Here is a 25,994-nt window from a genome sequence, read left to right as displayed (position 1 = left end):
GGGCTGTTACTCCTTTCTTCTGTCCAATCCATTCTCATAAGTTCTGGGAAATTCTAAGTTCTGGACCATCAACAGCTAAACTTCTTATTTTCTAATGCACTTTTGAATTTAAGCTTTTAAAATATGTCTTTTCTGCCAGGTCTAGGGATTTATGGCATGAAGAGAAGGTTGTATCATGTGCCCACTCTGCCATTTTAAATCAAACTTGCTTTTCTCCTCCTTTTTAAAAAAGGAAGCAGTGGTGTTAACAGCTTGATTTGATTAAGTAGTTAGGTAAAGAAGGAACAGAAGCAATTCTAAGAAAGGAACACTACAAATTCTTAGTCACATAAAGGGGAGAGAGCATTTAGGGAGTTCAGATTGTCCTGATTATGAAATGATGCTAAGCCTGCCAAGTTTATAAGGTTGCTTTCTCACAGGTTTGCTTGTTTCATGTAGGCTTTCAATTTGCCTTGAATTTCTCCAGTATTTGCCTTAAAGTTTTAGATTCATTGGTGGACTCTGCTTTCATGCCTATACAGTTCTAAAGTTCTATTCAAATACTGCCATCTTGTGGGTCATTCCTTTTCTCCCCATCCCACCCATCAAATGCTCTCCCACAAATACAACCAGAAGAGTGGAGATAGGTCAATTTCATTAAGGGCTAAGAGCTCTACTGAGAAATTTACAGATATGTCATTTACACTTCATAAGAACTTTATGAACAAACTAGAGATGAGGAAACAGAGACCTAGATGGGTTATGTAACTTGCCTAAGGTCTCAAAACTACTAAGAAGAGGAGTCAAATTTTGTATTCGGGCAGTATGCCTCTGTAGCCCTTGCCTTTACTGCATCCACTGTAAAATAGTAAATCTAAGAATAATATAGTGTGACACAATAACATGAATAAGTTATAGAAGTAGTAGAGAGGAGGGGATAACTGTTAGGAAGGTGCATCAGGGATGGCTTCACAGATTTTTAAGGAGGTAGCCTCCTCTATGTGAGGATTTGAAGGATAATCATTGAGTAGAAAGAATGTAGCTGGAGCAATATTCCCTGGATCTAATAGTATAGAAACACCTTGTCTATTATCTTGTCTTCCCTGCCCCCTGCCCTCTTTGGGGGAGCTATTCATTATTCTGCTTTGAAGGTGACTCTCATAGAGGCCATCAAGCATCATACCCTTGACTCTTTACCTAAACTGAGCCAATATGAACCCATCAGGGACCCTGGAATTTTCGTGCTTGAGGCAGAGGGCACAGTGCTGTCTTCCCTAATGGAAAAGCTGAGGTATGTGTCAGAAAGCTGTGGCTGGCCAAGCATTCTCACATGGAAAATGGTCTGGAGCAGAAGAGAATAGGGCCAAACCATAAGGTTCCAGTCATCTCTAGGTCAGCTGCACTGTTGACCTTCCTACAGTAATAACCATTCTTGCAGAACCTAATCAGGTTTGGGTTTTGATCCAATGGAACTATACAAGTTCTAACATTCTTAGGTTACCAGCTGAAGCAGGGGCAGCACTGGCAGCACTGCCTATATACAACTTGAACGACAGCACAACGCATTTTGATTATGAAGGAGAGCACTATTAATTTATTTTGGAACAATGACATTTAGGGAGTACTGCAAATGCTGTGTTGTTTAAAAATATTTCTGTAGTGCTCTCTTCTGGCCTCATCTCAAACTCTATTCCTGATACCTGAGCTATTCTCCTCCATGTCTACGTCACTGCAATTTTCTAAAGCCATCTCTAGATTTATTTCTTGCTTTAAGTCTGCTTCAGAAATTCTAGTCCATTTTTTGGGGGCAAATTTGTTTTTTTTTAAGTCAACATTTAATTATTGCAAGGAAAAATAAATTATAAAATTCAAAGTGACAGAAATTAAGAATCACCCCTAATTTCACCACACTGAGATAATCATTGGTATACTGCTGTCTCTTCTTTCTTTTACGTGTAAACACAAACAAAAATGTTTAAAAATCCTCACAAAATGGCTAGTTTTGATCTCTTCCTTCCCTAAAAGTATCTGCAATGCATTTTTCACTTAATTGTATTTCATTTGCACAATTTCTTGCAATTATTTCAATATTTCAATATTTCTTGCAAATAACCAGTATCTGTGAAAGCATTCAATTTTCCAGGGAAATGAGAATTCTACATCATTTGGACTGGAATGTTCCTTCTTTTCTGCTTTGTCTAGTTATCTCCTACTTATTCCTGGGATCATAGTTCAAGTGTCACTTCTTTGAGAAGTCAGATTAAATTGATAGTATTCTTTGTAGTACTTGTAAAGGTTGCAATCTATTCTTACATTGGGATTATCCGGGTCCATATGTGTTTTCTCTCACTATTGGATCTCCAGTGCTTGCACTTGGTAATTGTTAAAATGAATGAATGACTTTTGGAATAACTCTGCTGCTATGGGAATACTTTTTATTCTTTTAAGATTTTGTTTGTAAGTAATCCCTACACCCAATGTGGGGCTTGAACTCACAAACAGATCAAAAGTCACATACTTTCCCAGCTGAGCCAGTCAGGGGCCCCTGGAAATACCTTCTGATTTATAAAAGTAAGATTATTCATGAAGTACTAGCCACTCTATCTATATAACTACATTTTCCACAAATGTGAATGTATTTTTGTTTCTAAAATGCATTACCGATCCTATTTTACAAATGAAGAAAGTGAGTCTTCAGAAAAGCTAATTAACTTGCTTTACATCTATAAGAGAGAAAAGATTTGAATTCATGTCAGGTCTATACATTTACTTACATTATTCTTTTCATTACTGGTTTCTTCATTAATATAAAAGTCCTCATATATAGCTTATTTTCAAATCACTTAATTTTTACATTACTAACTGGGTTTTGTTACCTCAAAGTCGGAAATGAGAATAAGGGCAAAGAAAGAACATTGTATTGGGAAGGGCAGCAGGAGAGCTATTTACCCTTTCCCCTCACTAACCAGCTACAAAGAGAGTAGAGCTGAAATGACATCTAGTCCAACTTGGTTTTACAGATGGAAGAAAGAGTGGCGTGTAGAATTGACAACGTGGCAAAGCTGTACAGCCAACTCCTAACTGCTAGTGTTGTTTGTTCTGAGTCAAACTACCCCTCCTTGAACATTTACTGAATGCCTACTGTATGAGACATTTGGCAGCAGTGTTTTCCCATTTAGTATCCTAGCATCGATTTCCTCCTCCTTTTCCTAAGACTGCTACTTTCTTTCCTCTCTCTCTCACTCTCTTTTTTTTCCACTCCGCCACTTTTAAAACCGGCCTTGGATGCAGAGTTAAGTGGGGGAAAGCAGAGTGTGAGCCTGGAGATCAGGCACAAAAGCGACGCGACCCTAACGGGCAGCAAGTCCCACAGTAGCGATCTAAGAAGGCAGTGAAGCATTCAGACCAAGGGAGTGACTCTTAGATAATCTGAATGTAGAAACGGGCAGGAAAGGACAAGGATGCGTCTCTGCGCGAGACAATGACTTTGGCTTTCCAATGACCCCACAGTTGGGTCGACGGAAGAACTCTTCTGTGCAAGATGCCTCCGCTTTTGGCTTCTGCTGCGTGGTGACCGGCTGCCCAAGGCATTCCGCCAGGTCTCCAGGGCCCGCGCCGCACCGGGGTTTATCCTGAATTCCAGGGCTGCAGCTGACATTTCTGCCTAGGCCATGGCTGACCCTGCAAGAGACATTTCCACCACCGCTGTTGGCCTGTTGGCCGAGAGTCCCCAACTGCTATGTTTCCCCACCTCCGGGTTGCGCCGATAATCCCAAGGCCGGGGGGTCATGTTCCCTTCGGATTCCCGGGAAAGGCCACAGTTTAGGTGCTGCCACGCGAGGCCTTCTGAGCAAACACCAGCCAATCCTCATGAGGCATACACGAGCCCCAGCCAATCAACGCCCGTCTTATTCCTGGGTCCCGCCCGCGCCGGCCTTTTTCCCCCCCTGCCCCCTTCCCCGTGCCTGTAGTCGCGGCTGTGGTTGCAGTCGCCTCCGCAGCTTTCCCGTGCGTGGGGACCAGCCTCCCCCTGGCATCGTTCGGTTTCTCCTGTTGTCTTCACTAAGGATGAGTCCCTGCTCTACTGTGTGTCCGTCTCGCGGAGACCACCGGCGTACTTTCATCTAGCGACTGGTGAGGGAGTGCTCAGCGCGGCTCCCCCGTGCGGAGCGGGTTTAGGCGACGGCGTCTCTTCAGCCTGGGGGGTGGCGGGGGGGCGATGGGACAGTGTTCAGTTTCCAGAGGGTGCGGGGTACTGGGGACGCCAGTGGCGCGGATGGACCGCAGGGAAGAGACCCAGTGGCCCCGAGACTGACGCACTTCGTGCAAGACGGCGCTAAGCGGGCGGAGGGGCCCGAGTCAGAGCGCCCTCCTCCCCGCAGCGTGGCTCTGCTAATGAATGGTCTGTTCAGCAAAGTGCTACGTTGCTGGCCTGCCTGACACGCCCTCCAGCGTTGCTGCCTTGCTAGTTTCAGATAGTTGACCCTATCACTTCCCTTGGAACCTTGAATTTGAAGCCATTCCTTGGAGCGTTATCCCTTCCTGGGGGTCACATAGTTTTAGTCCACTTTGGGGATACTAACTGTGAAGTTCTGTGTGAATTGACTGTAGTCAAGACCGGTGAAAAGGGACCGGTTCTTTTGGGGGTGGGGGAGACAGAGACGATAGAGGCTTTTTATTCTTGTGTCTTGTCCGGTTCTAAATAGTTTTAGTTCAGCAGACATCCTTGGCTACTGTTTTCCAACATATTAATAAAACCTCAGGGTTTCTTTTTAGGAAGCAGAAATTGGTATAGCACTCCCGCCCCTTTCCGCCGCTCCATGCTTCGAAGTAGAGCGTTCGAAATTCGATATTTATAGAATTACTGAAAGAATGTGACTTTTATGAGTGGTTGTGTTTCTTTACCCATAATGTACCAGTTCACATTCTTGTATAGCTACTTGTTCTTCTCACTCCTTTTTCTATTTTCAATTCCTTGCTTTTTAATTGGTTTTAGAAACTGATATAGATTAGATGAAGACAGAAAGATCTGTTTTCTAAAAAGAACTTATTACAGATATTTGTAGAAACTTCATTCAAAGCAGAATTTACCTCAAGAAATTTTTAAAAATGGCTGTTCCGTTATTTAATTAAAAAAAAAACAACAACAACCTTGCATTGAGGGCTCTTAGTATCCTAAATTCTATGAAGGAACTTAATACATTCTTTTACTCTCATCATGCTTTAGGACCATATAAAGTTCCGTAGACCATAAATGGATTTACCTATTTCATAAAGGAGCTCAGTATTACTTGGCTTATTATTATAAACGGTATCAAAGTTTGTTATTATTAATAGGTCAATGACTTTTTGCCACATGTAGAGATGTGCCTGCCCCCTAAAATTGGGCAGTTATTCTGTTGTGAAACACTGATAAAGTATTCAAGTTCCTATTTTTTGTACCAAGAGAATATTTGAGAAAATGTTAGACTAAAATGTAATATTGATAAAGCAAAATTATTAATTTCCTAAAGGAGTAAGTGCTTGTGTTTTAAAATTGTTACGTGAACTCTTTTCAGGACTTAACACAAGGAATTAAAGATGTTTATGACTCTTCAATTATGAGTTATAATTTGTAGCTTTGTAAGTTAATTTAATGTATATAAGTTTAAAAGGAAGATGTTTTAGTTTTAGTGTTTTTACCAATAAACCTACTTATTGAATATATGTGTGTGGTATATACTTATATATATATTTAAGTATATATACTATGTATATAGCACACACATATATATAGTAAGAAATATAAAGAAATACAGTATTCTCCCCCCACCCCAAAAGAACTTAAAATCTTTGTGTAGGCAAAGGTACATACTAACAGGGCAAGTTATTATCATCTACTTTGCAGATGGAGATATTGGAATAGGGAGATTAAGTTATTTGGCCAAGCTTTTAGATAGTAGGAACCCAATTCTTATGGCTACAAATAAGGGCAATTTTTTTCTACTACACTATTCTACTTCTCATTAAAGATTTCCTAACTGCATTTTGAGAGAGCAGTTTGGGTAGAGGAGAATAGGTGGAATCTAGAGTATAGGCTACTTAAACTTTCACATAAATTTCCTCATTGTAAAATGAAGGTGCTCATATATAAAGGGGCAGTATGAGGCTGAAATTTATGTGACGCACCGTGGTTGTCCATATGAAAGTTCAAAAGTTGGTAGACACTCTGTGAGCCATGGCATGTTAAGCAGCCTTGTAAAAGTTTGGGTGAAAAGGATTCCAAGCAGAAAGGACTCTAATATACTTATGCCATTTTCCGACCTCCTTACCAATAATGTCCCGTTTCCTCCCTTTTTTTTTTCCTCTTAAATATTTGTTGGGTGCTTACATATGAATGAATTGTCTCATTATTTTTCAGAACAACTCGGGAAATAGTTGTTATCCCCTTTTTCCAAATGAGAGAATTGAAGCTTAGCAAATTGTGACGTGCCTAGGATCATTTAGTTAGTGGTGTACCTGGGTTACTAGCTGAGCCAGATGTTCTGAATTTAAGAGTCTGAATTTTACATGGTCTGTAGACTCAGTTGATATCCTCTTCCTGAGATCACAAGGCTAACCTTACGTGAAATAGAGATATTGGGTTTGGAGAATGGCATGATCAGATTTGTGTTTTAGGAAGATACCTAAACTCCTAACCAAGGATAAGTGGAACGATTATGACCTTTGTTAAGGGCTCATCCTCTGCTGGCTAACACCTTTTGTGGTGGGCCAGTTCTTAAGACTGAACAATTGCCTGTAGCTAGCTATACTCCTCCAACTCAGTTTTCCATCAGCATTTCATAATCCTCACATGTAAAATAACTTTCTACCTTCAATTTTTATTTGTTGCTTTCTTTAAGTTTGTTTTGTTTTTCTTATTTCCAAAGTTTTACCCCTTAACTCTGCTTGGCTGCCCTATGTATCATCAGGCCAGAAACCTGGGAGTTATCACCATATCTTGTCAATTCAAGAGCTTAAATATCTAAATGTGTCTCTGAATTGCACATTTTCTTTATCCCAAAGAAGGGCACATAGGCCTGTCTACATAATCTGGTCCATCCTTGTGTATATGTTAGGCCTCACTCTTTTCTGTTTTCTGAATTACTTGGAATTTTCAGGATAGACTAAAATGATTCTCATGCTTTTATTTATATTTACTGTTCCCTCTGCCTTGAATGTCCACCTACCCTGAATTTATCAGGGAAACCTGTGATCATCCTAATATGGGAAATTTTCTCTATGTCTCTCGTCAACTCCTTATTCCTATGATTCACTTGTTTTTATCTTTACCAGGTTTATTATAATATGTTTTTATTCCTTAAAAAAATCAGTCTCTATCAAACTGTGACCCTTTGATGGTAGAGACTATGATAGGTAATAAATTTTGCTCATTCAATACAGATGTTAAATGAGCTATAGTTTCACTTAAGTGTTATCCGTGAGCCTATACTTTTATCATTTTATCTGAAATATACATGCCGTATTTATTTTGTATTCCTAGTACCTTGTGACATACAGTGGATGCACTGGAGAGGCAGTGTATTGTAGTAGAAATAGCTTGAACTCTGCTGTTAAACAGATCTGTGTTTGAGTTCTAACTCCTCTTTTATTGGTGCAGTGATTCTCTTGGCTTACTTAATTAACCTCTCTGTGATGTAAGATGTCCAGTACATATTAGATGCTTAATAAATATTTCCTTTGCTTTCTTTGCCTTCAGTAAGCATTTGTTGAATGCATAAATAACATTTACACTGGTAATTGGAAATACGGGCCTGGAATTTAGGAGAGATGTGAGGGTAGGAGACAGATTTGGGAATTATGAGCATGTAGGTTACAGTTAAAAACTAGAAAGAAATTGAAATTATCCACGGACAGTATGAAGTAGAAAGGAAAAGAAGACTGAAGGCCAACATGGCGAAGGTAAGGGGAGGTGACAAAGTCTTTGGAAGATGTGGTGAGAGAGAGCCCATGCTTAAATGTTTCAGTAATTCCCTATGCTTTCAGTATCCCTTTCTAGATGCCTTGGGAGAATGCAGTGTTAATGACTCAAAAGCAGGGGAGTCAAGTAAGAACAGAAAGTATCTTTAAAGATTTAGCAATTTGGAAGTCATTTTGATAACCTTAGTATATGTGGTTTAATTGTAGAAGTATGCATGGGAACCAGGTAGCAGAGACAGTGAAGTTCAAACATGAATTTTGAGATTAAATTTGTTACCCTTTTGTTACTGAAGAAATAATAGTAATGAAAGCTGCTGTTTGTTGAACGCCTGTTTGTTGAACTGCCAGGTACAGTACTTAGTAGTTTCATTTATCATTACAGTAACCTTCTGAGGTTGGTGACATTGTCTCCATTTTCAAATGAAGAAATGAGAGATTATGTAATTTTTAGAGTTACATAACTGGTAACAGCTGGCATTGCTATATTTGAATCCAAATATGTAAGACGCTAAGAAACATTAGCTCTTAGTCACTTCCTTATTTATGTTGTTAGTATTCTGTATGTTTCTCCATATATTTTAGTATGCTACCATTTTTGCATTTGATATTTCTTTTTTTTCCATTAAAATGTTTATATATAGTAACATATTAGGGAATTTTCTTCTGTTATACCTTAATTTTTTTGTGTAGTGTGTGAGGTATTTGCTGGTAAGTAGTTCTTTTCAGGTATTATGAATGGACTGAAAATGCAAAGGTGGAAAAATTTTAGAGCCTCAAAAGAATGAAATTAACTACAAGTGACTATTTTGCCGTATAGCTTATTTTCCAGTTTTCACATTTTAAACACTTCAGGCTTTGGCGCCTTTTTCTTTATGTTAACTAACTACAAAATGCTTTGCTTTTGACACCAACACTTTAAGGTGGGATGTTAGAAAGCCTATATCAAATTATAAAACATGCAGACCAGTAGAAACAGAACTAGAACTAGAAGGGACTAGAAGTACTCTAATTCTTTACTGACATCTCCAGATGGGGAAGTCAGACTAGCGAAGAACCAGTTAGATTTAGGACTTCTTATTCTTAGTGTGGTTTGAAATGGGAGTGGAAAGTGCAGATTGGCGATGCTTCGTACCTGTCTATGGTGCACAGTTTTCCCTACACGTATAGTAAACTCATATGTGTCTCTCTAAATAACCTTCTTATAACTGTTTTTCTTTGTCATTCAAAGTGTATATTTAAAAAATTAAAATTAAAAAAAGTATTTTGGAGAATTTGTTTTATTTTTAAAATTTATTCAGTTTATTTAAAACAAGAAAAAGCAAATAACTGGTTCATCCATTTCTGTCCCTGCCCGCCCCCCCCCCCCAAATTTCATAACTACCAATTTGTTCTCTGTGAGCTTGTTTTTGTTTTAAGATACCACACATGAAAGAGTCATGCTATTTACTTTTCTCTGACTTATTTCACTTAGCATAATGCCCTTGAGGTCCATTCATGTTGTTGCAAATGGCAAGATTTCATCCTTTTGAATGAATGACTCAGTAGTATTTCAGTGTGTGTGTGTGTGTGTGTGTGTGTGTGTGTGTGTGTGTGTGTGTGTGTAACTTCTTTATCCATTTATCCATTGATGGATGCTTAGGTTGTTTCCTTATCTTGACTGTGCAGTGAACATAGGGGTACATATATCTTTTCAAGTTCGTGTTTTTGTTTTCTTTGCATAAATAGCCAGAAGTGGATTTGCTGGATCATATGGTAGTTCTATTTTTAATTTTGGGGGGAACCTCCATACTATTTTCCATAGTGGTTGTATCAATTTATATTTCTACCCATAGTGTACAGGGTTTCCTTTTTCTCCACATCCTTGGCAATACTGGTTATTTCTTATCTTTTTGATAGTAGCCATTCTAGCAGGAGTGAAGTGATATTTTGTGGTTTTGATTTGCATTTCCCTGATGATTAGCAATATTGAGCAATTTTTCATGTACCTGTTGGGCATCTGTATGTCTTCTTTGGAAAATTGTCTGTTTAGATCTTTTGCTCATTTTTTAAATCCGATGGTTTGGTTTTTTGCTCTTGAATTGTATGAATTCTTTGGATATTTATATAAATTATAGCTCTTTATCAGATATCTGATTTTTTTTAAGTTTATTTAGTTTTTTTGAGAGAGTGAACAGTGTAGGGGCAGAGAGAAAGAGGGAGACAAAGAATCCCAAGCAGGCTGTGCGCTAACAGAGATGTGGGGCTTGAACTCACGAACTTTGAGATCATGACCTGAGCTGAACCCAAGAGACAGACAGTTAACCAACTGAGCCACCCAGATGCCCCTTGGATGTATGATTTCCAAAAATTTTTCTCCCATAAAGTAGGTTGCTTTTTCATTTTGTTTATGGTTTTGTTTATGGTTTTGCCGTGCAGAAGCTTTTTGATTTGATGTGGTCCCACTTGTTGATTTTTTGCTTTTGTTGCTTTTGGTGTCAGATTAAAATAATCCTCTCCAAGACCTATGTCAGAGAGTGTACTGCCTGTGTTTTCTTCTAGGAGTTTTATGGTTTCAAGTCTTACATTTAAGTCTTTAATGCATTTGAGTTAATTTTGGGGTATGGTTTAAGATAGGGGTCCAGTTCCCAGCACCATTTGTTGAAGAGACTCCTCTTGCCATCGTATATTCTTGGTTCCTTGTTGTAAGTTAATTGACCATTTATGCGTGGGCTTATTTCTGGCCTACTTTGTTCCACTGATGCATGTGTTTCTTTGTATGCCAGTGTCATGCTGCTTTAATTACTACAGTTTTGTAATATAGTTTGAAATCAGGGGACATGATGCTTTCAGCTTTGTTCTTTCTCTCTTGCTTTGGCTATTTGGGGTCTTTTGTGATTCCATACAAATTTTAGGATTGTTTGTTCTATTAAGTATTTATGATAGTTTGATACCTTGGAGAAGAGAATGTACATAGAATTTCTATTATAAAATCTTTAAAATATAGCCATTATGAAATGGATTGATTAGTTACTTATAATCCAGAGATTAAAAAAAAATCCAGAGGACAAAAATACTGAAAAAAAAAATTAGGAGATGATAAAAAGATGATGGAGAAATGTTGATTGTAAAGTAGTCCACTCTAGGTATAAAATTTCTAATATATCAGTAGTTAGTTTTCTAACATGAAGTAAAGAAACTGAAGAATAGTAGTTTGTCAGATAGTTTACAAATAGTATTTCATTTCTCCAGATCTGAATGGGGCAAAGCAGACAGCGTAGCATATTGGAAAAAAAGGAAGCTAGAGGCTCTTATATGGTGGCTGAGTTTTTTTTTTTTAATATTTTCTATATCCTCTCTAATCAATATATTAGCATTTATGTATATTTTTAGATGTTTATTTTTGAATAGCTTTTCATGCACATGGTGAAGCATTTAAAAGTGGTTCCTAGTAAAATGCAGGTAAAGTCTGCCTTCCATTTCTGACTCCAACCATTGGTGCCCTTCTGCAGAGGAACCATTCTTTTGTGTATTCTTCTAGACTTCTTCCATGCATTTTCAAGCATGAACATGTAAATACATATACATCTTTTCCACAAATGATATTACATATACTTCGCATTTTAAAAAACATTTTGAAGTATATATTGCAGATTATTTCATATCAGTAAATATATAGCTACTTTGTTTTTTTCATACATGAATACTATTCTGTTGCATGGACATAACATAATTACTTCTAACTAGGTTTTTTTCCACACTTTACTATTTCAAACAGTGACTCAGTGAATAATCCTATACTTATGCCATTTCACACATGGATATATTTTTCTAAGATAAATTCCTAGAAGTAAAGTTGCTTGGGTTAGAAAAAAGTGTACACTTTACATTTTCATAAATACTAGTAAATTGCTCTCCAAAGAGATTGTATAAGTTTATATTCTCACTGGTAATGGGGTAGGGAACCTATTTTCTTACAATCCTGTCAGTACGTAGTAATACCAACCTTTGCTATTCTGATAGATAAAAAATGGTATCTCATAGTTTTTTTTTTTTTTAAGTTTTTATTTTAATTCCAGTTAGTTAACATACACTGGTATATTAGTTTCAGGTATACAAATAGCTATTCAACAGTTCTGTGACTCACCCCGTGCTCATCACTGACAAATGCACTCCTTAATCCTATCACCTGTTTAACCCATCCCCCCATTATCATCAATTTATTCTCTGTGATTAAGTCTGTTATCTTGATTTGTCTCTCTCCCCCCCCCCTTTGTTCATTTGTTTTGTTTCTTAAATTCCACATATGAGGGAAATCATATAGTATTTGTCTTTTTCTGACTTACTTATTTCACGTAGTATTATACTCTGTAGATCCATCCATGTTGTTACATGGTATCTCAGTTTAGTTTCAATTTGCATTTTTTTTTTTTTTTTTTTTTTTTTTTAGTGAGATGAGTCTCATTTTTAAAATCTGTCTAAATTTCCTGGTTTTTGGGGCACCTGGATGGCTCAGTCGGTTGAGCGTCCAACTTCGGCTCAGGTGATGATCTCACGGTCTGTGAGTTTGAGCCCTGCATCAGCCTCTGTGCTGACAGCTCAGAGCCTGGATCCTGTTTTGGATTCTGTGTCTCCCTCTCTCTCTCTGCGCCTCCTCTGCTCATGCTCTGTCTCTCTCTCTCTGTCAAAAGTAAATAAACATTAAAAAAAAATTTTTTTTTAAATAAAATAAATTTCCTGTTTTTTTTTTTTTTTTTTGGAGTAATGTTATATTCTTTGAGGTTTTTTTCTCCTTTCTTATTTTAATGTAGGTTTTAAACTGATTAAATGTATTAATCTTTTATACCTTTTGAATTTCAGATCATAGGTAGAAAGGACTTTTTGTTGTTTGAAATTATAAAAAAGAGTCACCCATGCTCTTCTAGTGCTTTTATGGTATTTATATGTTTGTCTTTGACTCATCTGGAATTTATATTGGTGTAAGGTATAAAGTAAGTATGTAAAGTTTTTTTTTTTTTTTCCAGGTTGATACCTAGTTGTTTTGATACCTGATGTTTAATTATTATCTCCTCTTATAGTAGAGACTTTCTAGGCAGAGAGAACATTATCACAGTGCCTGGCTCTTAGTAAAAACCAAATGATGAGAGAGTTGTGCTGGTGGTGGTAATTAAATAATTTTAGGGGGTAAAGGTTGAGATGGGATTGCTATAAAGAGGGTAAATTTAAGTGTGTTTATAGCTTGTGGGGACATAGCTAATAAAAGTGTAAAAATGTAAGGGAGAAGGAATGAAGCTTTTGGAAGCAAAGAGGTGGACTCCAGAATACAGATACAGAGGTTAACCTTAAACAGGAGACTGGATTAAAGGAGAAGAGAATGATTAGTATAGTTCTAGAATACTGTGGATGTGAAGGTGAAAAGTTGATAGACTTTTATTTTTTTTGAAATAGGAATTAGGGGCACTTAAATATGGAGGTGGCTGTAAAGTACTTGAGGAGAGCAAGAGGTGGATTTTGTATTTTTTACTTTTTCTTTCCCTTTTTTTTTTATAGGTCACCCTTGCAATTATGGATATTTAAAAGGACCAGAGAGTGTGGAGGGGGGAGTTCCCCTCCTCACTCCCCCTTGGTGCTTGACTCCAGGAATAATTTATAAACTGTGGAAAGTTTTTTTTTTTTTTTTTTTAATAAAGAACTTGTATTTGATATAAACTTTATAGAGCTATTTATAATTTTTTGATTAAAGTGCCAAAATAAATTGTATAAAGGTATATAGTTTTATACTACTACCGTGAGGGTTTAAATTATAATCCTAAAAAGGTCATTTATTCTTTATAAATCTTTCTGAATAGCACCGTTTTGTCTTGGCTTTTTCATTTTTAAAAATTAGTCTTAACGGACTATCTTGAACTAAAATTAAGCAGTCTAAAAACAATTAGGATGAATTCTTCCATCCCTGACTGTACATCAAAGTGTCGATCCCTGAAACATGCTTTGGATGTCCTTTCTGTGGTAACAAAGGGGAATGAAAACCAGATAAAGGCCTTTCTCTCCAGTTATTGTTACAATGCTGCAACTATCAAAGATGCCTTTGGCAGAAACGCTCTCCACCTTGTTTCCTCCTGTGGAAAGAAAGGAGTATTAGATTGGCTTATTGAAAAAGGAGTGGATCTGCTGGTGAAAGACAAAGAATCAGGATGGACAGCTTTGCACAGAAGCATTTTTTATGGACATATTGATTGTGTTTGGTCTCTGTTGAAGGTAAGTGTTATTTGTTTATTTAAAACTATTTCGTCTGGCATATGTTTTTCTTAGTCTTTTTCAAAGACTCCACTTACTTTCCAAAGATTTGAGTTTGTTCTTATCAATTGTTTGGTATTTTTTTCTATTGTAACTACTCTTCTTTAGAATTCAAATCCCATATATATTTTTACTTAAACTTTTTGTGATGTACCAAAGTTTACAATATATAATAGACTGTTGGCTAGTTTTGTGTTCTATATGTCCCCACTGACTTTGTTTATCTCATACTATTTTGAAGTAAATCCCACACATTTTATCATTTAATCAGTATTATGTATCTTTTAGTATTCTTAAGAAATACGCTTTTTATGTAACTATTATTAGCTACTTTAAAAGGGTACTAGTTATTGAAATATAACATTTAGGGACTGTTTTTGGGTAGTATGTTTATTTCTTGTTTGGCTAAGATAAAATTAGTTGTGAAAACATTAATGATTAGAGTCAGCTTAATTTATTTGAAATTTCCCATCAAGTAGATTAAATTTAGGTGTGTTGTACTCTATAGCCAAACAATGAAGTGTTTTGAGATATACCTCAATGTCATTTCACTAATGCACATGAAAAACTCAAAATCAGACATCATGATATTAAAATTGAAAAATTTCTTTTGTATAGGCATTTTGTCATGTTTGCAGAGGACACAGAGAAAAACAAAACACTTCCTATCCTCAGGGAACTTTTGGTCACATTAGGGAGCTTAGCTTAAGGGTCTTCATCTATTTTTGATTTTTAAAAATGTTTGCTAATTTAATTCCTCTTACTATGTAAAATGTTTGAATATTGGTTTAATTCCCTTACTTTAATCTTATTTTATATAGGAAGCTAGTTGGTAGGAGTTAAAGCATTTTATCAGCTCTACTTTCACCCTTTCCCACCTCTAAAACCTCAGCTGTTTTCAAGTATCTGCTAGAAAGCTGGATTACCGCTAGTCTCATCAAGGTTGAGGGGGTCCTTGGATTTTCTGTTATCATAGGGGTTGTTATTCAGGTGTCAGGATTTGGGGCTTCAGTTTGAAATAGCGTCTGGATTGAATTTTGGGCCTTCCTTCTCTTTGGGGCTTCATTTTCCTTTAGAAATCCTTAATCATTCTTTTCTCCTTGGCTAAGAGAAGCCAGGAAATTGGGCCTTGGGCCTCCTTGCCCTTGGCTTGACTGTCTTTTGTTATCATCAGAGCCCTATTGATCAATGATAGGTATCTAACAGTGGATGTGTTCCACTGATAAAATTTTCCCACAGAAATCTTTCCTATCCTTTTAGTATTCAGGTCTCAACATATGCTATCTGCATTTTGATTTTTAGCATATTCTGTCCTTTGACCTTTCAATGTTGTTTAATTGGAAGAGCTGCAGTTATAGGAGTGTTCATGTCAGTTCTACTTCTGGTCAACTATAGCCCTTAGGATATTATGGTTGTCAGAAAGAGACCATACACAAATATACATTTAAAATAAATTGCATTGATTAAAAACTTTATAGTTGTAAGATTTTTTAATTGCCAAAATAAATTGTACAATAAATATAAACCCATACTTTCAGTTCCTGTTTGCCAACAGCAACAACAACAGCAACCACCTCAGTAGAAACTTCTTGTCTATCAAAAGCTGGAGTAGAGGCAGCGAATTTTATGCATATCTTCTTTGGTTCCTTGATTCTATGACAAGATGTGTGCCTGGCAAAGACTGTTTATGCTTGTAGGGTCTTGCTGTATCTGTTGTTGCTATACCATTATTCTTTCATACTGGTGGTTTATTTATGGTACTGTTCTGGAAAAACTTTAATTTTTTCTATTTGTAAATAGAAGAACTAAATCATAGGATTTAGTGGATTAAATGCTATACTATTTATAGCAATACTATAATACTATTTGGAACAATTTTGTTTTTTTTTTTTTTTTTGAGTGCCTGATGAGTGCCAGGCATTAATCTAGGTCCTAGGGATGTGTAATGAACACAACAGACAGAATCCTTTTTTTTTTTGAGTTTTTATTTTAGTAGAAGGAGATAGACCAAAACCAAATAATTAAATAAACAAATGGGACAATAAGTGTTGGTGTATTAGATATCTTATTTCATGGAAACAGAAACCAACTACGGTTACCTAAGTAAAAGATATTTTATTAGGGATATCCGATACCTTGCAGAATAGACCAGTCATGAACCAGAGCAATAAAATTCACTGTCAAATTATAAGCAAGACAAATCTCCTTAAACTCAAATAGAATGGTTATAAACTAAATAGAACTGATATGAAGTACCTTCCCACCTCCCTCCTCCAGGATAATTAGGTAGCAGGACCAGTTTATTAAAATTATTCTAGTTTATGATGTTAAAACCATGTCCTTTGAATATAAGAGAATGCTTATTTTTCTGTTTTTTCTAGTATGAGGACATCTAGCCAGTTTATCCAAATGTGCTTCCAAATCTTTAAAGAATAGGCTTGAAAGAAGAAGAGAAGAGTATATCTCAATTTATCCCACTGGAAATTATAATCTCAAGATAGTCTTTTGATCCTCCCTTTTTTGGCAGTATATGGCAGCCATAGTGAGAGAGCCATATTAAACTCATTCAACTTAGCTCATAACTAAGTTGGAAAACTAAGTTTGGAAAAATTGGTGTATCAGATACTTTTGCTGAACCACTTCATGTCATTTTGGCCTCACGTCTGTGCATAGGCTTCTAGCAGCTTTGTGTAGGTGTAAATCTGCACCTTGTTTCTAGCATCTAATGCATGCCCCTTATTTTATGCCCCAGAGCTTGGCATTCATGCATAACCGACCAAAAATACAGGAGAGTTAAATCCCCTTTAGAGCAACTGTTTGCTAATGAAGGTAAACACTTAGCCCTTTTATTCTTTGACTGGAGAATTATTCAGTGATATATTGTATAAGGTTTCCGGAATGCCCTGGCAGGATCATTCACAAGTCTCCTTAGCAGTGGCCTACTTGATAACACATTTTTGTGTTGGTTTTTCCTCCTTTTATCTACTTTCCTAGCCCCTCACTTTCTAGGATCTTTTCCCAAGGAAATTATCTGCATGCCAATCTTTATCATATGCTTTGTTTTTGAGGAAGACAGTCAAAACAGTTCTCTGTATTTGCAGACAGGTATCTCAGTAGTGTTACCAATGGTTTCTAGTGGAATAGCTATATAAAGCGCATCTGCTCCTTGTTGTAGATATTCTCAACAAATGCTCAGGCTTATAAGCCTGGTATATACTTAGATGATATTTAACAAACTAATGAATCTACCTATTCTTTCGGAGGCATGATCTGTATTTTATTTATTTTTAAACAATTTTTTTTTGAGAGACAGATAGAGTGTGTATATGTATGTGACCTGGGGAGGGGCAGGGGAAGAGAGAGAGAGAGAATCTTAAGCAGACTCCATGCCCAGCGTGGAGCCCAGTGTGGAGCTTGATCTTGCTATGGTGAGATCATGACCAGAACCAAAATCAAGAGTTGGATGCTTAATTAGCTGAGCCACCCAGGAGCCCAAGAGTTGATCTTTAAATAAGTAGGATAGACTACACACTGGTCCTACAACCTTTAGAATTTAAGATGAGCATATTAGAAAATATGAGTCCCATATCTAGGGAGCTCTAATAAGTAAGTAAGTAAATATATAAATAAATGTAGTCTTATGCAATTGGAGCTACTTAGAATGATACAAATGTATGTAGTCTTACTAAGATCTAGTTGGTATGTATAAAGTTTAGGAAAATTTATAAAACTGGCAAAATAAACTTTCTAGGGATCTCAGTTTCTGGGATCCCATTTGTTAAATTCTTAGCTTGGAGTACCCTATCTTGGAACTTACCTTTGTTACTCTTAAAAGGTCAAGCTCAGGTCTTTTCATATGGATTAATTACATTTAATTAAAAAAAAATACTAGGTAACATATAACTTTAAATTTATTAAGATCTTAGATCATTTCTGATTTATTTATTTATTTATTTATTTATTTATTTTTTTACTGGTTAGCTCATAGCTCATTTTAGTCTTTTTTGCTCATTGACAGTCCTTATGTAATCAAGTATTATAACACAATGAATCTAGAACACAATGAATTTAGAATTGGTTTTAGTGTATTAGGAATCCATTGTTTCAAGGTAAGAGGAGATTCTTCTTTCTTAAGTAACCTAAAACAGTGTTCTAACATATTACACTTAGAGTTTAATAACTTCATAGTTCATCTCTGCCTGTAACTACCCAGGTGAACTGTGTGTACAGATGGGCTGTGATGACTTGCACCAGTTAAAATAAGGATAAGTCTAATAGTTGAATGTCTTATTAAACTATCAACAAATAGTAATAGTTGTTTTTGAAAAGAATGTTTTATATTTTAAAAACTACAGTTAAATAACAATAATATGAATCGAACCTTGCTTTCTATCCCTCCTGCCCCCTTGCACCATATTTTAGAAGATACAAAAGTATGGTGATAGGGGTAGGGGTGTGCTAACTGCTTTAAATGTTCTATTTCATGTTGGATTTTGAACTGTGAAGATACAAATTAAAGATTAGTTTAAATTCATCCTTAAAACACATATACACACACATCCTCAGATTTTTTTAAGATACCATTAATTATATGTGATTTAGAGAAGCCACAATTAAACGATACTAAGATGAAAACCTATATCACACAAATAGAAATATAGAGGAATATAAATAGAAATATAAAAATAAAGGAATATAGTTGTCTTAAATGTAAATACTTGGTATAATAACATTCAAGGCAAAAAGAGATGGGGCCAAGGTGATCACATTATATAAATAGTAAATTCTAATAGAATGATTGTTCTGTCATTGCCTTGAAATCTTTATAGCCCTTAACTGGACTAGACATGGAACATGGCTCTTTAAATACATAATGTGTATGTGTACATGGACAGGCACAGACAGAGAGACCAGAGCTAGGGCATTCTAGGCAACCAGACTTGCTTTACTGTGTTAAACTTTCACATCTAGTTCATTTTGATTTTAAATGTTACTTATTTTATTTCTTAATGTTTTCTGGTTCTTTTATATTCTAAGAATTAGATATCTTATTTTTCTTAGTTCTCTTCTGTGTGTGCGAAAAATGTGAGTGGGCATAGGAGGTAACATATTTATATATATTTGTTTTCTATTTTTCTTTCTTTCTTTTTTTTTTTTTTTTTTAGCATGGTGTTAGTCTGTATATTCAAGACAAAGAAGGCTTGTCAGCTTTGGATCTTGTAATGAAGGATAGACCAACTCATGTAGTATTCAAAACTACTGGTAAGAAAATTCTGCAAATATATCCCATTAAGGTATAGCTTAGAAAATTTTAATGAAACTTTGTTCTTATTAAAATACCTGAGAAGGGGCACCTGGGTGGCTCAGTCGGTTAAGCTTCGGGATTCGGCTCAGGTCATGATCTCATGGTTCGTGGGTATGAGCCCTGTGTCGGCTCTGTGCTGACAGCTGGAGCCTGGAGCCTGCTTCGGATTCTGTGTCTCCCCAGCTCATTCTCTCTCTCTCTCTCTCTCTCTCTCTCTCTCTCTCTCTCTCTCTCTTTCTCTCTCTGTCTCTGTCTCTGTCTCTGTCTCTCTCTCTCTTTGAAGAATAAATAAACGTTAAAAAAAAATACCTGAGAAAATTTGTGTGTGGATATCTGCAAGGAATTTTTACTTTGGTAAAAATACTTTTGGTGTATATTGGTTGATAATTTTAGGGTTTTATTCAGAACACTGATTGATTTTGCATTTTCAATTTCAATTTATACTATGTTAGAGTAAGAACACAGCCTAAGTGGGAAGACAGTTGGAATTGTAACTACTGTAATTAATGTGCATCCAGAAAGTGACATCAGTACTTGAGGTAGAGAGGGAAAGGATGTGATTCTTCTACCCTCACATCCTTCTGACTTCACTTATTTCTCCAATTTGTTTGCTTTTCAACTTTGGAAATGGAAATTGGTGGAAAAGGAGAAGAGTTTTAAATGGAGCCTCTCCATAATTTGCATTTAACTAGTGAACAAGCAAGGACACATTCTTCATTTTTATTTCTACCTTGGGTACTATATTGCAGGTTACAGTTATAGATCTAGTCGAAAAATTTATACACCTTCCAAAATAAAAATGAAGACTTAAAACTTAGCTGTGATTAAGTTTTATCCCAGTTTAATGGGTATTACCCTGATCACTGGTGTGATTTTGCATCTATCAAGAGTAAACTATTAAAGTTAATGTTTCTGTAGGAACAGTAACTAATATCACATTTGCTTCATCTAGAACCTTTATATTATATATTATATATAATGTAATAAACATCCTATATTTAAATAACTATAGGTATTATTTTCATGGCAACTAAATGGATATGGCAGGTGATATTTTACTCATTTGGCAGTTAAACTAACTGCTAATGAAACAAGGAACAAATGTTAGATTCCTAACATTGATACAGGACTGTGCTGATTTGGATTTTCTGTTTCTATTCCTAGAATTAGATAATGTGTTAATAGTTTCATAATGTAAGTGATAATGTTGGCAGCATCTTTCTAAACATGATGGTTAAATTAGTTCCTGTAAAGAGTCTATGTTGAGGAAAACTGATTAGTAGAGTGTATCTATAGATTGAACTAAAACTGGTATTTGTTTTACATTTTAGATCCTACAGATGTCTACACTTGGGGAGATAATACAAATTTCACCCTGGGTCATGGGAGCCAGAATAGCAAACACCATCCAGAATTGGTGGATCTGTTCTCCAGGAGTGGGGTTTATATCAAGCAGGTAGTTTGAAGTATAATTTGAGTACTTTCAGAGATTAAAAAGAACTATTGTGTTTGATAGTTTATTTTTTTTTCATTTAGATTGTGTTAACTTTGTTGAAAGGATGATAACATTTTAATAAACAAATTGATCAATAGAACTTCACTAATTCTGTTTTAGATGTTGTTAGCTTTAATCCTACCTAGACTGTGATAAATACCATAAAACTATGAGATGTTTGTGCAAGCAGGGTTCGAAATTAGAAGGCACTATAGAGATATTACTTTAGCTTTAAAAAGGTAGAGCTTCTGTTGACTTTCTAGCATTTGTTTCCATTTCACAAAAATTAAGAGTTCTTTACATTGTTTCTCAAGTGAATTTGTTATTGCAACTCATTGTTATTAGTTTTACGGGAGGGAACCTGAATTCCTAAATATGAGTAATTATAAAATTTTAGTTAATATAATTGCGAAGGTTTGGTCTTTGGGCTTATTTCATTATGCTGAAGGATATCTTCCACTTCCATGGATTTTGCTACTGTTGACATAATCCTTTCTATAATGCAGTGTGTGTGTGTGTGTGTGTTCACCTGAGATTGACTAGGTCCTCAGAATTCTTAAAATGCTATTCCACCCATTAGCAGCCACTGATGATTGATCACAATTAGGGCAGTTACAAAAGATACCTCTTTTCCTTTTATGAATTAATATATGATGTAGTTATCATGAGCTGAGAGTTTTCAGGAACAAGAATTTTTAAGCTAGTGAAGGAAGAAATGGTGGCATTAGGAAACCAGAGACTGACTACCTTCTGATCCTAAGATATATATGTTACAGAGGAAATGAGCATATTCCACTTGATTAGGCTTATACATGAAACAGTACACTTAAGGAGAAAGCAACACGTAAGGCAAGGAAGTGAGAATATTTTGTGAAGAGATTAAGGATTAAGGAATTTTATTTACCACAGAATGAGGGTTGAAGCAAGCATTATGGATAGGTTAGGAAGAAAAACAGTGTAAAGTACAGTCAGAAAAGAGAAGACAAGTTTTACGGGAATATTTACTGAGCACCAGTTATATAGAGAATCCCATTAGCCACTGAAAGGGGCTGATATTGTACTATAGAACCAAGTGAATTAGCTGAGATTATTAATTTTAGCACAGTATATTCTAGAGAATTAAGGTGAAAAGCTGTAATTAGTTATCTCCTTAAAAAAAAAACTCAAGAGGTTTGGGGCACCTGGGTGGCTCAGTTGGCTAAGCGTCCGACGTCAGCTCAGGTCATGATCTCGCAGTCCATGAGTTTGAGCCCTGCATTGGACTCTGTGCTGACAGCTCAGAGCCTGGAGCCTGCTTCAGATTCTGTGTCTCCTTCTTCTCTCTGCCCCTCCCCTACTCACAGTCTGTCTCTCAATAACAAATAAATGTTAAAAAAAAAATTAAAAAAAACCAAAACAAAACTCAAGGTTTTGAGGCACCTGGGTGGCTCAATCGATTGAGCGTCTGACTTAGGCTCAGGTCACGGACTCGTGGTTCATGAGTTCAAGCCCTGTGTCAGGCTCTGTGCTGACAGCTTGGACCCTGGAGTCTGCTTTGGATTCTGTGTCTTCCTCTCTCTCTGTCTCTCTGTTCCTCTCATGCTCACACTTTCTCTCTCTCTCTCTGTCTCTCACTCTTTCAAAAATAAAGATTTAAAAAGAAATTCGGAGGTTTTAAAGTTGGAAGACTTATTAAACTCTGGTATTGGTTGTTTAATAGAAGTCAGAAATATAGAGTGGCATTCTAAGATTGGAGATAAAATTGAACAAAATGTGTTTCTGGCTTCAAATTTTTTTCCTTTACAAATGCTATCCTTGTATTACAAATTTGAGTACAATTTTGGGTTTTTAGACTTTCTGGGTATTTGTGATACAGCTAAACGAGATAATGACTTTATACATAACTTACCATAAGTGTACATATTCACAGAATTTACTAAGTAGTTAAAGGATATGTGTAAGTAGAGCTTGCAATTCAGCTTCTAATTTTCTTACTTTCCGTAAGAGCTTGACTTTTTTCTAAGTCAATTTCTGATAATCCTAACATTTCTTTAATTCTTTAAAAAAATTTTTTTAATGTTTATTTTTGAGAGAGAGAGAGAGAGATAGCGCATGAACAGGGGAGGGGCAGAGAGAGAGGGAGACACAGAATCTGAAGCAGATTCCAGGCTCTGAGCTGTCAGCACAGAGCCTGACGCGGGGCTCAGACCCAAAAACTGCAAGATCATCACCTGAGCCGAAGTGGGATGCTTAACCAACTGAGCCACTTAGTCGCCCCTAAGATTTCTTTATTTCTTAATCCTTTTTTATATCCAAAGTTAGAAATATTTATAGATGGCCTAAGAAATGTAAATGCAAATGATTTTTAAAAGTAAGCAAACAGAATTTTTAAATACTATATAAGGTAAAATAAATACACTGAATGTTAGATACATTAAAAAAATAGTAAAGTGTGGCAGAAGGGTTAAGTATGTAGGTACACAAACAGGCATACTTTGTTTTATTACACTTTGCTTTATTGCACTTAACAGATACTGCATTTTTTACAAATTGAAGGTTTGTGGCAACCCTGCATTAAGTCTTTCGTTGCCATTTTTTTTCAATAGCGTTTCTTTACTTAATGTCTCCGTGTCACATTTTGGTAATTCTCTCAGTATTTCAAACTTTTTCCTTAGTATTATACAGACCATTGAAAAACTTGGGGGTTGGGGCACTTGACCCCTCATGGAATCAAAAATCTGTGCATAACTTCTGACTTCCCAAAAACTTAGCTGCTGTTGACTTGGAGTCTTACTGAGAACATAGCACTACTTGTATGTTACATACATTATACTCTATATCCTTACAATAAAGTAAGCTAGAGAAAAGAAAATATTATTAACAAAGTCATAGGAAAGGAAAATACATTTATTTATTTTTTAAAGTTTGTTTATTTTGAGAGAGAGATAGCACAAGCTAGGAGGGGCAGAGAGAGGGAGAGACAGAAACCCAAGCAGGTTCCATGCCATCAGCATAGAGCCCAAGGTGGGGCTTGAACTCAAAACTGTGAGATCATGACCTGAGCTGAGCTCTGGAGTCAGACATGTAACCAATTGTGCCACCCAGGTGCCCTGGAAAATACCTTTAAAGTACTGTACTGTATGTACTGGAAAACATCTGCATATAAGTGGATGTTCACTGAAATTCAAACCCATGTTATTCAGGGGTCAACTGTATTTCTTCTGGGTGAGCTGTGATAAGTTATCTTTGATATTACCATTGTAGTTGTTTTTGGGTAACACAAACTGCATCCATATAAGATGATGAACTTACTTGATAAATGTGTACTGCACTGTCCATTGTTCCCTGTGTCTCTACCTCTTTTGGAGCCTCCCTATTCCCTGAGACACAAATTATTATAATTAGTCCAATTAAGAACTCTGCAACGGGGGTGCCTCGGTGGTTAAGTGTCCCAACTTCGGCTCAGGTAATCATCTTGCGGTTGATGGGTTCAAGCCCCACGTTGGGCTCTCTGCTAACAGCTCAGAGCCTGGAGCCTGCCTTGGATTCTGTGTCTCTCTCTATCTGCCCCTCCTCCGCTCATTTGTCTCTGTCTCAAAAATACATAAACATTGAAAAAAATTGTTTTTAATAACAAAAAAAAAGAACTCTGCAGTGGCTTCTGAGTGTTCAAGTGAAAGAGTTGCATGTCTCTCACTTTGATTCAGAAGCTAAAAATGATTCAGCTTAGTGAGGAAAGTGTCAAAAGCTGAGATAGGCTGGAAGCTAGACCTTATGAACCAAAGAGTGAACCAAGTTATGAATTCAAAGAAAAGGTTCTTGAAGGAAATTCAAAGTGCTTACTACAGTGAACACGTGAATGATAAGAAAGTGAAACGGCCTTATTGCCAAAATGGAGAAAGTTTTAATCACCTGGATAGAAGATCAAACGCTCGCCATAATATTTGCTTCAGCCAAAGCCTAATCCAGAGCAAGGCCCCAACTCTCTTCAATTCTGTGAGGGCTGAGAGAGGTGAGGAAGTTGCAGAAGAAACATTTGAAGTTGGCAGAGTTTGCTATATGAAGTTTAAGGAAAGAAGCCGTACTCATAACAGCAGAGTGCAAGGTGAAGCAGCTGGTGCTGATGTAGAAGCTGCGGCAAGTTGTCCCAAAGATCTAGCTAAGAGAATTAATGAAGGTGGCTCCACAAAACAACAGATTTTCCACGTAGACAAAACAGCTTTCTTTTGGAAGAAGATGCCGTCTAGGACTTTTATAGCTAGAGAGAAGTCAATGCCTGCCTTCCAGGCTTCAAAGGACTGGCAACTCTCTTGTTAGGGGCTGATGACTAAGCTGAAGCCAGTGCTCATTTACCATTCTTAAAACCCTAGGACCCCTAGGAATTATGCTAAATCTACTCTGCCTGTGCTCTACAACTGGAACAACAGAGCCTGAATGACAGCACATCTGTTTACTGCATAGTTTACTAAATATACGTTTCAAGCCCACCTGTGGAGACCAGTGCTCAGAAAAAAAGATTCTTTCAAAATATGACTGCTCATTGAGAATGCACCGGGTCACCCAAGAGCTCTGATGGAGATGTGCCACCACGAGATTGTTGTTGTCATGTTGTTTTTATGTCTGCCAACACAGCATCCATTCTGTAGCCCATGGACCAAGGTAATCATTTTGACATCCAAGTCTTATTATTTAAGAAATACACTTCATGCAAGTATAGTTGCCATAGACAGTGATTCCTCTGGTGGATCTGGGCAAAGTAAATTGAAAATCTTCTGGAAAGGATTCACCATCCTAGATGCCGTGAAGAACCTGCATGATTCATAGAAATAGGTGAAAATATTAACATGAACAGGAGGTTAGAAATTGATTCCAGCCTTGGTGGATGAGTTTGAGAGAGTTAAGTAAGTGTAGATGTGGTGGAAGTAGCAAGAGAGCTAAAACAAGAAGTGGAGCCTGAAGATGTGACCAAATTGCTGCAATCTCCTGATGAGTCTTAAAGGGATG

General features: G+C 36.5%; 1 protein-coding gene across 4 annotated transcripts in view; it reads left to right on the top strand.

Moving 5' to 3' along the window:
- Window positions 1–3,906: 3,906 nt before the first annotated feature.
- Window positions 3,907–25,994, top strand: part of IBTK (inhibitor of Bruton tyrosine kinase) — a 90,367-nt gene continuing 68,279 nt past the window's right edge. For all 4 annotated transcript variants that reach the window (XM_042986719.1, XM_015541069.2, XM_007090145.3 and 1 more), the window contains exons 1-4: window positions 3,907–4,113; window positions 13,465–14,172; window positions 19,377–19,473; window positions 20,848–20,972. In XM_042986719.1, coding sequence (XP_042842653.1) covers window positions 13,852–14,172; window positions 19,377–19,473; window positions 20,848–20,972 — 543 coding nt within the window. In that variant the 5' untranslated portion in view covers window positions 3,907–4,113; window positions 13,465–13,851. The remainder of the gene's footprint in view (window positions 4,114–13,464; window positions 14,173–19,376; window positions 19,474–20,847; window positions 20,973–25,994) is intronic.

Source organism: Panthera tigris, chromosome B2, assembly GCF_018350195.1.
Source record: "Panthera tigris isolate Pti1 chromosome B2, P.tigris_Pti1_mat1.1, whole genome shotgun sequence".
Lineage (NCBI taxonomy): Eukaryota > Metazoa > Chordata > Mammalia > Carnivora > Felidae > Panthera > Panthera tigris.
This window is presented reverse-complemented; position numbering and strand designations above follow the sequence as displayed.